The sequence below is a fragment of the Hyaena hyaena genome, unplaced genomic scaffold (genome assembly GCF_003009895.1).
Source record: "Hyaena hyaena isolate Hyena2069 unplaced genomic scaffold, ASM300989v1 scaffold_0, whole genome shotgun sequence".
NCBI classification, from domain to species: domain Eukaryota; kingdom Metazoa; phylum Chordata; class Mammalia; order Carnivora; family Hyaenidae; genus Hyaena; species Hyaena hyaena.
In genome coordinates, this window is record NW_024080632.1 from 6,919,632 (window position 1) to 6,936,084 (window position 16,453).

At 57.2% G+C, this 16,453-nt stretch overlaps 1 protein-coding gene and 1 long non-coding RNA gene across 2 annotated transcripts; both read left to right on the forward strand.

Moving 5' to 3' along the window:
• The first annotated feature begins 119 nt into the window (after positions 1–119).
• LOC120244507 lies at positions 120–7,216 on the forward strand. The gene is made up of 3 exons (XR_005531560.1): positions 120–180; positions 849–1,057; positions 5,930–7,216. It is a non-coding gene; the product is annotated as an uncharacterized LOC120244507 (long non-coding RNA).
• Positions 7,217–9,230: 2,014 nt separating this feature from the next.
• Positions 9,231–15,924, forward strand: CFAP73 (cilia and flagella associated protein 73). The gene is made up of 7 exons (XM_039221136.1): positions 9,231–9,286; positions 11,631–11,736; positions 12,466–12,570; positions 12,874–13,074; positions 13,627–13,848; positions 14,167–14,325; positions 15,844–15,924. Exons 1-7 carry the CDS (start codon positions 9,231–9,233, stop codon positions 15,922–15,924), a joined length of 930 nt encoding a protein of 309 aa, XP_039077067.1.
• The last annotated feature ends 529 nt before the right edge of the window (positions 15,925–16,453 follow it).

Below are 16,453 nucleotides of genomic sequence, written 5' to 3' on the forward strand. Positions count from 1 at the left end.
CGCCCGTCCCCGGGCCCCCTCGCGCGCCCTCTGGCGGAACCCCAGCCGAGCGCGCCTGAGCGCACGGGCGGCGGAGACCAGGGCGCGCTGAGGCTGGGACTGCCCGGTGGCGGGCGGCCCCGGCCACGGCGGGCGTGGCCGCTGGCTCGTGGTGACTTGGCCTTGGGCTCGGAAGACACGGTAGGTCCCCTGCCTGCCCTCCCTCCAACACATTCGGCCCTTCCTTGCCTGCCATCCCGGCGCCACCTCCTGGATCGCACCTCCGTGTCCTTTCCGGGAGCAGTACCCGCAGTCGGCGGGAGGCGTCGCTAGAGAGGAAGTCGCACATTCCCAGGGGGCGGGGTGGGGGTCCGTTCCGAGTCAAGGGAGGGGCCTCGAACATCCCCTTCCCTGTCGTTTAGTTTCCAATTAAGCCCAGGCTGTGCGAGCGGCAGCTCCCACGTCACGGGCTGGCACTGCGGGGGAGGCAGCGGCGGCCGGAGGGGGAGGGGAGGCCTGAAGATAACAACCGCGACGGCGGTGACAAGTCGTCCACGATTGTTTGAACACTTTCCTGGGCGCCAGGCACTGTTCCCAGCGGCTTACGGGGATTCGATCACCCGCGTCCTCAGGATGAGCCCACGCGCTGCGCAAGGTTGCGCTGTTGCCCCCGTTTTGTGGATGAAGAAACCGGTTCCGGGGGATGAAACAGCTCTTGGAAGGTCTCAGTCAGTAATTGGTCTGCCTTCCTGGGTTTGACCCCTGACTCAGCCACTTGGTAGCTGCGGCCTTGGGCAAGTCACTTAGCCTCTTTTGTGCCTTGGTTTCCTCATCCGCTCCGTAGGAATAACATAGCACTTTGCCCGCAGGGTCTTGAGAGAATAGATGAGCTAAAGCACAGGCGAGGGCAGAAGATGCAGGTCTCAAAACAGTAACGGGCACAGAGAGTGTTTGCTGCGATTATTCTGGTCCTCCGAGGCATAACTCCGGCGTCTCCTAAGCCCTAAGAAGACTTCCGAGTTGCCCTGCCACCCCAGGCGGAGGCTTTCTCCTCATTTTCTCTGCTTCTCAGCTCCAGGTTGGTCCATTTCTCAAGTTTTAACGCCTGGAGTTTGCAAAACACATTTGAAACGACGGGACAGGAAGAGCCTGTCCCGGGGCCCAGCCTCACACACACTATTTCCCGCCCCCGCCGCCTGCGTGAGTTTGTTGTTTACCCGCCTAAGTGTTCTTGGAAGAGCTGGCACCAAGCCTGAGTCACTTCGGTCAGCCCAGGGCTGGGCACCAACGGGAGGTCCCCCCACTGAATGACTGGGGCGGCCAACGCCCAGAGTGGCGGGGCCAGGGGAGCCCTGTCCGGCCACCCGAGGACCAGAGGAGCCAGTCATCAGCCTCCCAAGCTCCCTCCTTGACTTCCCACGCAGCACTCCAGCCAAGCTGGTGAGGGATTCAGATCCCTGTAGTCTCTCCCCATCTGCTGAGTCCTCCAACTTCCAGAGACTGGTCCTCAGTTACCCCATCTGGGATAAGGGTCTAGCTGGGCTTAGAAGTATTGCAGCTTCCTTCAGCGGGGTAACGAGAGGTGATCCAGGGTTGAATCCAGGACAGCAGTAGCCTCGGGGGAGTGTTAAGCACCCCCCTCCCCACTTTTGAGCCTTCCCAGTCACCACTCCCCCCACTCCCCCCACCCCCGTCCTCACCAGGGGAAATCAGTGCCTGCTTTGTGACAGCTACTTCAGGACAGGCTCTTTCCCGCCCCTGCCTAGGTGGGAGCTTTTGGCTAACGCTTTTTCTTCTGAGACCCTGCAGAGATCTCAAACAGGCTCTCCAGCCCCTGGCGACCCCTGATGGAACCTGAGGGACCTAGTCCTGGGGCCACTTGGGATGCCAGCCAAACCGCCACCTGCCACCTCAGCCAGTCTTCCGGAGCTGAGCAGGAAGTCACATTCCCAGACACCCCTCCCCAGGCCCCAGGGGTGGGTACGAAGGCTACGGACTGTGCCAGCCAGGCCTCCAGGGAGCTAACTGTGGCCACCGACCTCAAACTTTCCGAATGGCTTGGCTACTTCCTGTTGTTTTGAGAAGCTTTGAGTTGAAACTGGCAGAGGGTCTGAGGTCTCCCAGGCCAGCTCCTATCAAGGGACCAACGGGTGAAGGTGGCCATGAGAAGGGGTGTGTGACCTACTGGTGGCTACCCAGTGGCGGGGGCGGGGGGCGGTCAGCTCATGCCTGGGCTGTCAGGTGGGAGGGGGCCTCACCTCTCAAGAGGTGGTGGGGGGCACCTGGCATCCCTCCTGGCTTGAGAAATGGGTAGCCTCCTCCCTTCCCCTTCCTGCAAGCCCACGATCATCTCCTTTCTCCCTCTCTACATAGTGTAGCACCCACGGGATGCACGCAGCAAGTGCTTCTTAAAACCATGAGCGGTAAGAGGTGCTGAGCTCAGGAGTTAAGAGCAGGGCTGTTAGCATCCAGCCAAGCCACCCGGGGACAGTGTCCTGGCAACTACGCTTATGAGCTCGGTGTTCTTGGTGAGTTATGCTTTTGGTGCCTCGGTTGCTTCATCTGTACAGTGGGGATAATAATAGCACCCACCTCATAGCCCGGGTGTCAGGACGGGGTTAAAAAAAAAAAAACTTCAGGTGTTTAGCTCAGCCTGGCCTACAGCAAGGGCTCAGTGAGTGCCGCGGCCCTAACAGAACATCCTGACCCCAGCGCTGTGCCTGACACGGAGCCCCACGAGGTGGCTGAGCTCTGAGGCTGGACCCTGAGGACACTGAGGCTGGACCCTGAGGACGCGGCCAGGGTGGAACAGCACGCCCCACCCCAAATTCCGGGGAGGGATGGAGCGGCCACACTTCAGTGCGGCTCCAGGTTGCTGAGCAGCGGGAATCTGGAGGTTTGCATCTCAGCTGAGAAATCTGATAAGACGGGTCCCAAGGTCAGGCTCCTGGACCCCGATGGCCTACTGCCCAGGACTGGCGAATCCGCTCCCCCCCCCCCCCACTTCGTCTGAGAGGTTGAGCCTGGGGCCCGGGGAGAGCTCACACAGAGCAGAGCGAGTTTCTCACATCAGAGCAGGGCCCGGGCCTGGCACCTGTGTCTGCTCCTGAGGGCTGACCGTGCCCTTGACCCTCCCGCTCCTGGTTCAGCAGTGCCACGTGGGGAACTTGAGATCGTCCACGGTGGGAGGACTTACACCATGCAGATCGGCAAACGCTACGATGGGGGGAGGGGTCGGTTGAACCACACGCCCCTGGGCGCCAGGTTCCGGGGCCCCACAGCCTAGACACCACTCCCGGACTCGACACGCTGAAGATTTCACTCGTATCCCCTCACCCCACCCCCACGCCACCCCTGCCCTCTCCGTTCCTTCCATCAGGAAAGTCCCGCCACTCCCTTTTCCACCTGTTCCCCTGCTTCCGTCCTATTGATACAGCTGAACAAAGATGAGGAGGGGTGGGGTGAGCAAAGTATAGACCATGTCATGTCAAAGTCGTGGAATCCTACAAAGCTGTTAAAAAGGGTGTGCTCAAGAACAGCAAGAAGGCTGAAAAAGAAAACATTAAGTCATGGGGAAAACACAGTAAACACAACCATCCAAACAGCGTGATCCTGATGCCACAAAATATTACATGTATACATGTATATACATATATATACAATATATACATATATTTATATATAATATTCTTTCCCCCCCACGGATCCGTACGGCGTGCCTGCCGTGCCCTGGGCAGTGGGGATACGGGGAGGTTCAAGACAGCCCCGCCCTGCTCTCCTGGGGCTCTCCGTGGAGTGGGCAACCGACAAAAGTAGCAAGCAGCTAGGGCATACGCTCCTGGGAGGAAGTAGGAAGTGGTGCCCGCCGAGAAAGCAGCATCAGAGTGGGGCAGAAGCTCACGGCACGGGCTTCTTTTATAATCAGAAAACGAATGCGTGCTCCCGCCGGCTTCTGGAGGCACCGCTGCCCTTTGTGGCTGGCACACGGCCTCCGGGAAGTCGTGGAAGGTGGCTGGGAAGGCAGCCACGACCACCCCCCTCCCCCCCCAACCTCTCCCCCCGCCGCCTGTTGGCACCATTCTGTGACCTCGGTCTCTTGTTCTCTTGTTTTGTGGTATTTCACGGGCTCGTCTTATCTCTTAAATGTCAGGGACAATGTCTGATTCATGCCGCGCCTCCCACACCGCTTTGGCACATTAAGAAAGACTCAAAACGCACTCTCTGGGTTCAAGAGCATTCTGCTCCCCTCCCGGGCTGGAATCTGGCCTCTCTCTCGTCGTGATATCAGTCATATTATTTTTTACTTCCTTTCTCCCCTCGGTGCCCGGGATGGCGGCTTAATCACTGCCAACGTACCACCTCTCTGCTACACCTCCGGCCCCAAACCAGGGACGGACCCCTCCTCTGGCTCCACAGCCCTGTCTCCAGACCTCAGTTTCCCCTCCTGGGAGGAGGTACCACCCCTTCGTGCGGCCAAGGACTGGGGGCAGGGCGAACCAGCCCCGGGCCAGGTTGGGGGTGAGGAGTGTGTGCTTTGTCTCAAGAACACAAAGCCCCGTTTGTGATCGCCGGGCACGATTCTGGGCAGAGCGCCACGTGGGACAGGAGGCAGCGGTGGGAGGAGCGGGCAGGGTTTTGTGGGCTGGCTGCCGGGGAAGCGGGAGTCCCCTCCTACCCCAGCCTGGCACACGGCGTCCGGCCGCCCGTCTGTGGCTCTTCCTCCTTCCTCCGCCCTCCTCCCCAAGGTGGCCCCCCTCACCCCTGCCTTGGAATGGAGAAGTAGGAAGGGAGGAGAAGCCACCCAAGCATGAGATTTGGGGGCGGGGAGAGAGGGTATTTCCACAGCGACAGGCTGTGGCCCAGGGCTAGGCCAGCGGAGGGTTGTGTCCTCCTGTCACTCAGCACGGCCTCACCCAGCCTGTCCCCCGGGGGGCCGTGGGGACAGAGATGTGGGGGGAGGGGAGGTTGGGACCTCAGACTCCTCTTCCAAGAGGACCTGAAAGAAATGCCGCATTTAAAACAGAAATGTAAAGGCCTGGGGCCTGGATGGGTTTAGCCTCAGCCTTCTGCTGAGGGCAGGCTGTTTGTGCAGGGACCTCTCATCTCCTCGGAGCCATGAGCAGCTCCAAGGCAGGGGTGGGTTCTTCTTATGAAAACAAAACCACCACGGCCCATCACTTCTCAGCCTTGTGTCCTCAAAGGATCACTTAAGCCCCCTGGGCCTCGGTTCCCTCATCTGTTACTGGTCAGAGGTCTGGCCCCTCCTTGGCCCTGTCCAGTCCCGACCTATCTCATCACCCTTGAATCCTGCACACCAACAGACAGACCTTTGTTCCCTTCTAGGAGGGGCCCACATCCTGCTGCCTCAGGGCCTTTGCACATGCCGTTCATCTACTTGGAATACTTTTCCTTTCTTCTTCTCACCCTTTCTTATCCTTCAGTCTGGGTTCACGTGATACCTCCTCAAAGAGGCTTCCCTCCCTGCTCCTTACAGCCTAGACTTCTCTCCCTAACCCTACCCGACATGATGACATATCTGCAGAGGCACTGATTCCGTCTGGCCTCCCCATCAGCCTGTATGTCCCACGAGGGCAGAATCTGCCTTATCCACTGCTGTATCCTCACACAGTGCCTGGTACAGAGCAGGTGCGCAATAAACAGTTGCCTTCCCCGCCCCAAAACACCACCTGTAAAAGAGTAGAAATTAAGAAGGGAAGGATGCCTAGCAGCCTCACCATGAGGACATCCTCTGAACAGGAAAGGAAGGGAATGAGCCTGAGGAAGGAAAGATCCAAGAAGGGGGCTCAACTCTATCTGGAGTACCGTGGTTAAGAGGGTGGGCTCCACGTCCAGATGGTCGAGTTCAAGTCCCACCTTGGGCTTGACACATCGCATTTTAAAGGAAGATGCAGCAAGTCAGATCATCAACATTTAAAACTTTTCTTTGCAGAAGACCAAGTGAAGACACTGAAAGACAAGGTATCGCCTGGGAGAAAATACCCAACAGAACTCTCTGGAACATCTACACGTGCATCTAGAATGTATAAAGAAGGTCCCCCAAATGCAACGGCTAAAAACAATTCATTAGAACGCAGGCAACAGCTGTGCAACAGATATTTTGCCGAAGAGGGTACCCGGGTGGCAAATAAGTGTGCAAGATCGTTCATCATAATTACAGCCAGGAGAGAAATGCAAAGGAGAGAAATGCAAAGACCGCAAGGAGACATGACCGCACCTATCAGAATGGCTAAAGCAAAAACGGTAAGGATAGCGAGGGTGCAGGGGGAAAAAATCCCAAACTGGACCACTCGTGCGTTGTTGGTGGGAATGTGGCCCGGCCACTCTGGAAAAGACTACGGCGGTTTCTTTAACAGTCGTGCTCACGGGCATCTATCCCGGAGGAATGAGAGCTTACACATTCACACAAAAACCAGGACATGGATCCCCATGGTGGCTTTATTCGGGAGAGCCCCAAACTGCAAATAACCCAAATGTCCTTCCACCTGAATGGCTATATAACTGTAGCACATCCACCCCATGGCATGGGACTCGGCGATCAAAAAGAATAAACACTGATGCATGTAGCAAGTAGGATGGGTCTCAAGAGAAGGATGCGGAGTGAAAAGGCCAGCCTCAAAGGTTACATACTGTACAATTCCACTTAAATAACATCCTTGCGGTGACAAAACTCTACAGATGGAGACGAGATAAGTAGTCTCCAGGGGTTAGGGAGCGAGAAGGGGGGGAGGTGGCCATGGCTCTCAAAGGGTAGCATGAAGGATCCCGGCGAGGAACCTTCTGTAGCTTGGCGGTGGCCGTCACAGGAGTCCACGTGTGGTAACTTTGCGTGGAACTAAATACACACGCGCAAAGGAGTGCATGTGAAACTGTGAGATCCAAAGATGGCTGGTGGATTGTATCGATGCCAATTTCTTGGTTGTGATGCACCGTCAGGTGCAAGAGGGAACCGTTGGGGGAAGCTGGGAGGAGGGATATGGGATCTCTCGGTGTTCCTTCTTCACTTGCATGCAAAGCTGCACGGCTGTCTCAATAAAAAAGCCCCCCGGGGGTTATGCATCTACTGGGATGACCTGAAGAGCGCCCAGCAATACCAGCTGCTGGCGAGGATACGGAGCAATCAGACCTCTCGTGCGTTGCTGGTGTCAATATACAAACGGTACGTCCGTGGGCCCCTGGATGGCTCACTCCGTTAAACGTCCGACTCTTGGTTTTAGCTCAGGCCACGAATTCACCCTTTGTGAGTTCGAGCCCCGTGTCGGGGTCTGCACTGCCAGCGAGGAACTTGCTTGGGACTCGCTCTCGCTCTCGCTCTCTCTCTCTCGCTCTCAAAATAAATAAACTTAAAAAAAAAAAAGCAGCCTATTTTTTTGAAAATGGTACCGCCACTTGGAAAAAACAGTTTGCAGTTTTCCATACAGTTAGACATACACTCACCCTATGACTCAGCAATTCTGCCCCTACGTGTTTATACAGAGCGGAATGAAAGCTTGTGTTCACACAGGAATCTGTCCGCGAACACAGGCTCTATTTGTAGTTGCCCAGAACCAGAAATGACCCAGCAGGAGGCTGAATAAACACACCACGGTATACAATCAAATACTACTCAGCAGTGAAAAAGAATGAACTAGGAATATACACATCAACGTGAATGAATCTCAAATGAACACTTCCGCGTTAAGGAAGCCAGACTCAAAAGGCTACAGAGTATAGGATTCCGTTCCTGACATTCTGGAAAAGGCAAAACTATCAGGACAGAGAACAGGTCAGGGGTTGCCAGGGGCTGGGGTGGCGACAAGGGTTAATTATGAAGAAGCCGGGGGGGGGGGGGGCTTAGTGGGGGGGGAGGTGATGGAAACATGTAGTGGTGATGACACGTGATTTTATGCATTTGCCAGAACCCATAGAACCGTCCGTGAAAAGAAGATGAATTTTACCTTATGGAAATGGAACCTCAATATTTTTAAACCAAGAAAAAATTAGGTCACAGCAATGTATGCAGAAAAATATATGTGCGATTTAATGCAAAGTGATCCGAGAAAAAGTGTACATTATTTTAGCTCCTTTCTAAAAATATGCTCTCAGGGTGCCTGGGTGGCTCAGTCGGTTATGCGTCCGACTTCGGCTCGGGAGATGATCTCGCGGTTTGTGAGTTCGAACCCCACGTGGGGCTCGGTGCTGACAGCTCAGAGCCTGGAGCCTGTTTCCGATTCTGGGTCTCCCTCTCCCTCTGCCCCTCCCCTACTCACACTCTGTGTCTCTCTCTATCTCAAAGATAGATCAACTTTTACAAATAAATAAATAAATAAAAATATGCTCTAGCAAAATGCTTAGGAGTTGCTTTAAGCAACGTAGGCATTATAAGTACAGTTTTTCCTAATAGTTATTCTACAATAAGAAGATACATTTCTTTACATGAAAAAAATGATTTAAAAATAAAACGAGTGAAAGCAAAGACGATGAGATGCGAGCGTGTGTTATTTCTGGCGGGAGCACCCACGGGTATTTGCAATATTACTTGGGGTGCTTTTCCCTGATGCTGCCCCTGGAGTGTTGTTTTAATGATTAAATTAGATACTGTATAGAGAGCGCTTAGACCAGAGCCTGAACAACAGCAATCGCTCAAGGTATGTCAGCTCCTCCCATCCTTCTGAGCTGGTCTCCCCTGGGTGGGGCTGATGTCCTAACCACACTGGGGGCTCCAGGACACTGGGCCAAGGTAGCTCCGTCCCCAGCAAAGGGAGTTGACCTTTAAAGGGACGGCACACAGTAGGCCCTCAGTACCTTGCCAGGCAGTGGATGACCCTGCCCAGGACCTGGCAAACAGTGGGTGCCCAGTAATTACTCAGACAACTAACCACTGCAGCGTGACAGAGGCCCGTCCCATCCCACCCAGCCAGGAGGAGGTTTGACTGGACGTGCGACACCAAATGGGTACATTTTGGACTGAAGGACCCACCTCCTTTTCACTACGCCCCACTTATTTGAGGCTTAAAGCCAGTCTCTGGAGTAGGCAGAGGCTGCTCACCTCCCAGGATGGATTCCTGCGGCCTCGGGCTGGCGATGGAATGTTGTGCGGTCGGTTGCCCTGGCAACAAAGGCCTGCTAGGTGGCCGGCCTTCTCGGAGCCAAGGGCCTGCTGCCACTCGGCCCTCCATCAGAACCCCCAGGGGCCCCTGGGCTAGTGCAAGCCTCGGTCCATGGAAAGAAAGCCCGGAGTAATGGCCGGGACAATGGCGGTGCCCTGGGAGGAGCATTTCCGACCGGCCCTGCAAGAGAAACTGCGTGCGTGAGTGCCTTGGACTGGCTGCGGGGGGGGGGGGGGGGGGGGGGGGGGGGGGGGGGGGGGGGGGGGGGGGGGGGGGGGGGGGGATGGAAGGAGGGCAGAGGCAGGCGGGTGACCCATGCCTTCCTCTTGCCTCTGGCACCTGGCTTCCTTGGAAAGTTCCTGCTGGGGTCTCACTGTCCCCACTTCACAGAGGAAGAAACTGAGGCTCAGAGGAAACCAGTAGGGCAGAGCTGGGTTAGCAGCCCAGGTCTCTCCTCTGCTCCTGATCCCCACCCCCTGGGCACCATCCAGCTGTGATTAAATCGTTTGAATGGAAATGGGAAAGAGGTAGGGGCGCCTGGGTGGCTTAGTCGGTTAGGCGTCCGACACTCGCTTCGGTCATGATCTCGCGGTTCGTGGGTTCGAGCCCCGCGTCGGGCTCTGTGCTGACTGCCAGCTCAGAGCCTGGAGCCTGTTTCAGAATATGAAACACACTCTCTCTCTGAACCTCCCCTGCTCACGCTGTCTCTCTCTCTCTCCTAGAAATAAATTAAAAAAAAAAAAAAGAAATGGGAAGGAGGCTGTGAGCAAGAGCTCCCCTCTCCCTGCAAGCTCTACACTTTAAAGGAAGAGTTGGAGGAAGCGGGTCGGGTGCCTGCTTTGTGCTCAGCAGTGACCGAGGGGCCTGAGCTCAGTGTCAGTCTGGACCGGTGTTCTGGCACATTCTGTTCCAGCATCCCTTCTGCTCTCTACGCAGCCCCCCCCCCCCCCCCCCCCGGCCCCGTGCAGGGCTAAGTGCAGCACCGCACCCCACCCCCAGAGCCTTGGATCCCAGCCTCCCCCTGGAGCCTTCCCAGGGGGCGTCTAACCGCCTTCCAAACACCGCAGCCAGGAGCTGATCTCCCCTGCGCCCCACCCAGCCCTCCACCAGCACCCCCCTTCCGGCGTGGAGTTCACCTTCCCTCCTTTCTCACCCCCCATCGCTGCATCAGCTCTGCTCTCACACTGTAGCCGGAACCTACCCCCCTCCCCTCTCCCCTCCAATCGCCTGACCAGAACCACACTCTGTCTGTGTTCACCCGGAACCCCGTCACCGGTCTCCCAGCGGCTGCCCTGCCTCTCTCCCGGCCCCTGCCCCCCAGCAACAGCCTCAAGCTCCTCTACAAACCAAGATACTTCTCTGGGGACCTTGGCCTTGGCTGTCCCGGCAGGTGTGCACGGGCTCACTCCCCCTTGCCCTTCAGGTCTCTGCCCAGATGACCTCAGAGTCTCCTCCAAGAGACTTTTTCACCTCCTTATTGAAAGATTTCCTTTTGGGGCGCTTAGGTGGCTCAGTCGGTTAAGGCTCCTACTCTGGATTTCGCCCCAGGTTCGTAATATCGAGCCCCGTGTCAGGCTCTGTGCTGATAGCTCTGAGCCTACTTCTGTTCTCCCTCTCTCTCTCTCCCCTTCCCTGACTTGTATGCATGCTCTGTCTCTCAAAATAAGTAAATAAACTTAAAAAAAAAAAAGATTCTTTCTCTCTCCCTCTGCCCCTCCACTGCTTGTGTGCTTACTTTCTCTCTTTCAAAAAAAAGGGGGTGGGTGCGCCTGGGTGGCTCAGTTGGGTAAGCAAGTGCCTTCGGCTCAGGTCATGATCTCCCGGTTTGTGGGTTCGGGCCCCGCGTCGGGCTCTGTGCTGTCCGCTAGGAGCCCGCTTCTGATCCTCTGCCCCTCCCCTGCTCGTTTGCTCTCCATCTCTTTCTATCTCAAAAATAAATAAGCAATAAAAATAAAATATAAGTAATACATTTAAAACGAGAAAGATTTCCTTTTGGCTGCTTAACTTTTCCTCTGAGCACCTACCACAGCCTAGCATTATTAATTTGTTAGGTTTGTGGGGCGCCTGGGTGGCTTAGTCGGTTAAGCGTCCGACTTTCGCTTGGGTCATGATCTTGCGGTTCGTGGGTTCGAGCCCCGCGTCGGGCTCTGTGCTGACTGCCAGCTCAGAGCCTGGAGCCTATTTCAGAATCTGTGAATCCCTCTCTCTCTGACCCTCCCCTGCTCATGCTGTCTCTATCTCTCTCCTAGAAATAAATAAAACATTAAAAAAAAAATTTAATTTGTTAGGTTTGTTTTCTGGGGCCCCTCGCAGACTGGCGGCTTCTGGAAGGTGGGGAGTTTTGTCTGCCTCGCTCGCACCTGCACCCCTCAGTGCCTGGAAAGGTGTCTGGCCCAGAGCAGGCGCTCAGTACAGTTTACTGAAGGAACGAACAATTCAACAGCTAGTATGAGGCTAATGGGGGTGTTTTGGGCACCGGGGAGGCGGGGTAGGGGGGAGGCCCAACTTTTGCCTCCTTCATCACCACCTCTGGAGCTCCTCCAGGAAGTTCCCGGAGCAAAGTGTGGACCGCTTCCCGCCAGTGCTGCATCTCCTGGAGAAGAGACAGGAGCTGGCAGACATGGACCGGGGCCTGCAGGCTCAGAAGGAGGTGAGCCTCCACTGCTGTCCCTGAGACGTTTTGGGACCCCCAGTCCCCCACCCCACCCGCCAAAATGACGGTGAGCGGCGTTAGGGAGGGATGGAGCCAACTTCTGAGCTATGGGGTCTGAGACGACTCATTGCACCGCTCTGAGCCTTGGTTTCCTCATCTGTCGAATGGGGATCAGATGAGATCGGTTGGTGCAAATAAGTGTGTACTGAGCACCTGCTGTGTGCACAACATTGCACTGGGACTTAGAGGCCTCACCTCACTCCCCGCCCTCATGGGGCTCACAGTCTGGAGAAGGAGACAGACTGGTGTCCAGGTGGTGACTGCTATCAGGTGGGGAAGCACTGAGGAGGCGCTGTGGGAGCCCAGAGGAAGCATCTATCTCCGGGAAGGGGTGGTCAAGGAGGGCTTCCTGGAGGAAGTAATGTCTTGGGGTTTGGGGAAGGGCAAGTCAGCTTATCCAATAAAGGAGGGTAGGGATGAGGAAGGAGAGAAGGGGAGAGGGAACAGCATATACAAAAGCTGGAAGGCAAGGACAAAACACAGGTGGATGAACGTCCGGAAGCGAGTGTCAGAGGGAGGGGGGAAGATGAGGCCAGAAGGGCCGACAGGGGTGGATGTGAGCCGGGGTGTGCCGACAAGATCAGGAACGACGGAAAGTAGGAACCTGAAAGTGCTGGATAACTTGAACCCCAAACGCACAGACACCCTCTCCTCCCCCCCGCCCAGGTGTTCCAGAAGGCAAGGCTGGCGCTGAAACAGCGCTGGGAAGAGTTGGAACAGAAGGAGCAGGAGCTTAAGGGGTCCTTTGTCCGCTTTGACAAATTCCTGCAGGTAGGTGGGGACTGCTGGCCGTCAGTGGGTCACAGAGGCTCCCCCCCGCAGGGACAGACTTGCACGTGAACTTTAAGCGCGCTAATACAGGAGGTTGTAGTAGGAAATACACACGCACCGCCTGACGTATTCGAGTTTTCAAAAACTGGGGGGGAGAAGCGAGGGACCCAAACCAGACACTGGCTAAATCTGCCCACGGGCCATCTGTCTGCTGCCTTCGACCCGGCGGGCAAGTGTTGGGGCGAGTGGAAGCAGGCCTCCAAGTCCTGAGGGCAGTCGCCTCCCCTCTGTCCGCCTCCCCAGGACACGGAGGCCCGGCGCGGCCGAGCCCTGCGGAGGGCGGCCGAGGAGCGGTTCCAGGCGGACCGCCGGGAGGCGGAGGCGCTGCGGCTTCGCGCGCAGCTAGAGCAGCTGCAGCGGGAGCGCGCGCGCCTGCAGCGCCGGCTGGAGCGCCTGGAGCCCTGCGCGCGCCTGCTGGGGAGAGCGCTGGAGCAGTTGCCGGAGGTGAGTACCCCGCGGCCGCATCCTCGGAGCTCGGCGCCACCCTGCGGCCTCGGGTAGCCTCTGGAGCTGCTTTGAGGGTACACTACTACCGGAGCGCTGACTGTATGCCAGGAATCACCAACTATTGAGCACTGACTGTATGCCAGGGACAAGGTTTGCTCTGAATTCTCCCCCAACGCCCGGTGAAGTGAGTCCTGTTCTTGTCCACCGTTTGGAGAAACCTGGGTTCCCCCCCATGTTTACAAATGGGGAAACTGAGGCTCAGAATGGTAACTTTCATTCAAAGGCACAGAGGCGAAGGAGGGGGTGCATCCAGGCACTCAACAGATACCAGTCGAATGGAACAGTAAATTAATACTAATTCCAGGCAGCGAAGTTGGCTAGGCTTTAAGCTGCAGTGGGGAGGGGCGGGAGTAGTCCTTATTTCTGGGGCAGGGGCTGTGTGATTCCCTCGTTTTACACATGGACTAACCGAGGAGGCGCCGGAGAGCCAGAGCGCGAGGGGAGGGGGCTGCGGGCCGGCCGAGTCCCCCCACCTTGACTGCACCCTAGTTTCAGGAGGTCCCCGAGCTGGTGGCGCGCTTCGACCGCCTGGCGGATATGCGGGCGGCGCTGAGGCTCACGGAGCGCCAGCTGCTGGCTGCCCTGGAGGAGGCGCGCGCCCAGCTGCAGCGGCTGCGGGACACCCGGCAAGGGGAGCTGCTGGGGCAGGGCCAGCGGCGGGTGCAGCTGCTGGAGCGCCTGGAGGCTGCGAGGGAGCGCGCCCTGCGCTGGGTACGCCCCGCGGGAGAGCGGGGGTGGGGGCGCCCAGGGCCCCAGCCTCCCGTCCCCGGAGAGGAGCGCAGGGGTTGACGAGGACAGAAGGCAACGGTTACCCCAGAGAGCAGCTGCGTTAACGGGCAGTTTCAAGCATCTGAAAGCGATTTCAGACACGGGAGGCCCGTCCGAGCAGAACCTGACGCCCAATTCCTGCACTCCTCTCCGGGAGGCGCCCAGGCGCACCTGACTGGGGGCGGGGGGAGAAGTGAGGGGCTCCAGCCCTCCACAGCAGGCTCAGACCTTGACCTGGGAAGGGGGCGGGGTGCTCTCCAGGAATCCAAGTGGATTCAGATCCAGAACACAGCGGCTGAGAAGACCCTCCTCCTGGGACGCACTAGAATGGCAGCGCTCAACTTGTTCCAGCTTGTGTGCCGGCACAAGGCGCACCCACCTGCCCTGGACATCGAGGACACGGAGGGGCAGCTGGAGCAGGTGAGCTCGCTCCCGACGTGCCCTCCACCCCCCAGGTCCAGGAGCTTCACCCGCCGGAAATCTCTGGGCTAAGTAGGACCCTTTGTGATCAGAGCACCTGCATCCAGCATCACACGTGTGGGCTCTGTGGCTACCCAGGCACCCTGCCCCTGGGGCCTGGGCTGGTCTTGGCCCTGCTGGGCACCTGCTCTGTGGCCAGAAGGAAGCCATGTCCCTCTCTGGGTCCCAAGCCTCTCACTTGAGCCCAAGGGGCGAGGTGTTTGCTGACGACATTGTACATTTATGCCAAGAGTCTGTCTTTCATCCCAGGGTCAGACATGGATAAGAAACCGGGTTGAGACTCACGCTTGCTCCCCGCAGAGCCAGGCCTTGGCTTCCCTAAAGAGGGGGAGGGCAGGGCCACGTCCTCATCTTTCTGCATAAGGGCCCCTCAAATGGCACCGTGGCCCAAGTCATTCAGGTCTGCAAGGCTGTAGAACACGTGACATGGTTACAGAGGGAGGGGGTTCTGACTTCGGACCCCTCTGTTGTTCCTAATGGGGACCCAGGGCATGGTTTCTTTAAGGGGAAGAAACACAAAAAGAGGCACCCAGCCCACGCCACTCCCGTCCTGCACCAACACCAAACGCCAGGAACTGGGGCCCTGGGAGTCTACCTGGTGCCATCCCCCCCCCCCCAGGGGGATGGATGTGTGTCTACACTGCTCTCCCAGGCGAGGCCCAACGCCCCGCGGTACACAGCCAACTCGAGGGACAGAGGCTCACTGCGACGTAGCAGGCGAGGCCTGTCCCTTTCCAGGCAACCCTGATGCTACCAGAGAGAAAGGCTCAGTGTGGGGCGCCTCTCCAGCTTTAACGCCTGGAGTGCTCCCTGGCCTCTGGGCCTGGGCCTCACACCCGTGGAGGCGACAGCGGCCAGAACACAGTAACCAGCTTTCGTGTCCATTGTAGCATTTTCCCAGTGCCCCTGCACTCGTGGCAAGGGGTCACCTAGTTCTTAACTACTTTTGTTAGAAATACGGTTTCCCTCTCTGTGACAAATGCAAAGGGAAAACCCAGAGCTCGTTCAGGCTCTAGCTCTTGGCACCAGACCCACGAACTGTGAAGTTTGTATCCATAAAGAATTAGAACAAAATGTGGGAGTGTTTGCAGAAGACGAGAACAGACCAAACACCAATGACCATGATCTGAGTAAACGGCGGGGAGAGGGAGGGGAGGAATTGATGGAAGTAAAAATACTTTTAATTGTAATGCAAGTGACAGGACAGCCAGCTAGTACACTGTGACAGGACCTGCCAGCGAACCCCAGGGGTTTGGGACTGAGGCCCAAAGAACCCAGAACTGGGTTTAGGACAGGTTCGCTGGCTGCTAGGAACCACCATCGCTGCTGGCTTTTAATAGGGGTCTCCTCCCCCAACCCCTGCTTTGCAGCTTCCTGTTGCGGGGGACCAGACACTCGGGTGGGGACCAGACACTCGGGGGGATGGGATGTGACTCTGGCTGTGTCGGGGACCCCCAGGTGAAGCTGTTCATTCTGGACCTATCCGCCATGGTGTCTGGTTTCAGTCAGGCCGAGCCCACACCTGCCTGCCAGCCCTGACCCAGGTGAGCAGGGGCACAGGGGGCTCCCCGGAAAGCAGGTGCACATTCCTGAGGGGTATGTGCTGAGTGGCGCTCAGCTGAAAGATGGGAGGGCGATGCCTGCTGGGCCGCCATGGGAAGTACATGAGAGGTATACAGCAAGAACTAAATAAATGTGGGCTATGGGGGGGGGAACCGATCACTCATCCACCACATGGCCTGACACCAGGTCCTCCCTCCCAGGACAGTCACAGCACCAAACAAGCTGACATTTGTCTGGTGTTTGGAACAAAGCCTGATGCAGATTCTGGTAAATTCTAGATGGGTGTTGGTTAAGTGAAGGAAAACAGCACAGGCAGGAGGACCACACAGCACGCGCCCGTGCAAGGGGCGCCTGCTCACAAGGGCTGTATTGTGGATGGGCACGAGTGTGGACCCAACTGCTGGAGGCTGCCCTTGACCTTCCCAGGACCCCAACCTGGGGCTGAGGAGCACAGGGCCTGAAGGGCAGAGGCCAGGACAGCTCTGACCTCTGGGGTGTGGGGGCC

Bases quoted from the DNA above. Each gene is read 5' to 3' on its own strand.
- CFAP73 (XM_039221136.1), top strand. From the start codon at position 9,231: ATGGCGGTGCCCTGGGAGGAGCATTTCCGACCGGCCCTGCAAGAGAAA. The intron at 11,737-12,465 runs GTGAGCCTCCAC...CCCCCCGCCCAG, and splicing joins GCCTGCAGGCTCAGAAGGAG to GTGTTCCAGAAGGCAAGGCT. The intron at 13,849-14,166 runs GTACGCCCCGCG...GGTGCTCTCCAG, and splicing joins GGGAGCGCGCCCTGCGCTGG to GAATCCAAGTGGATTCAGAT.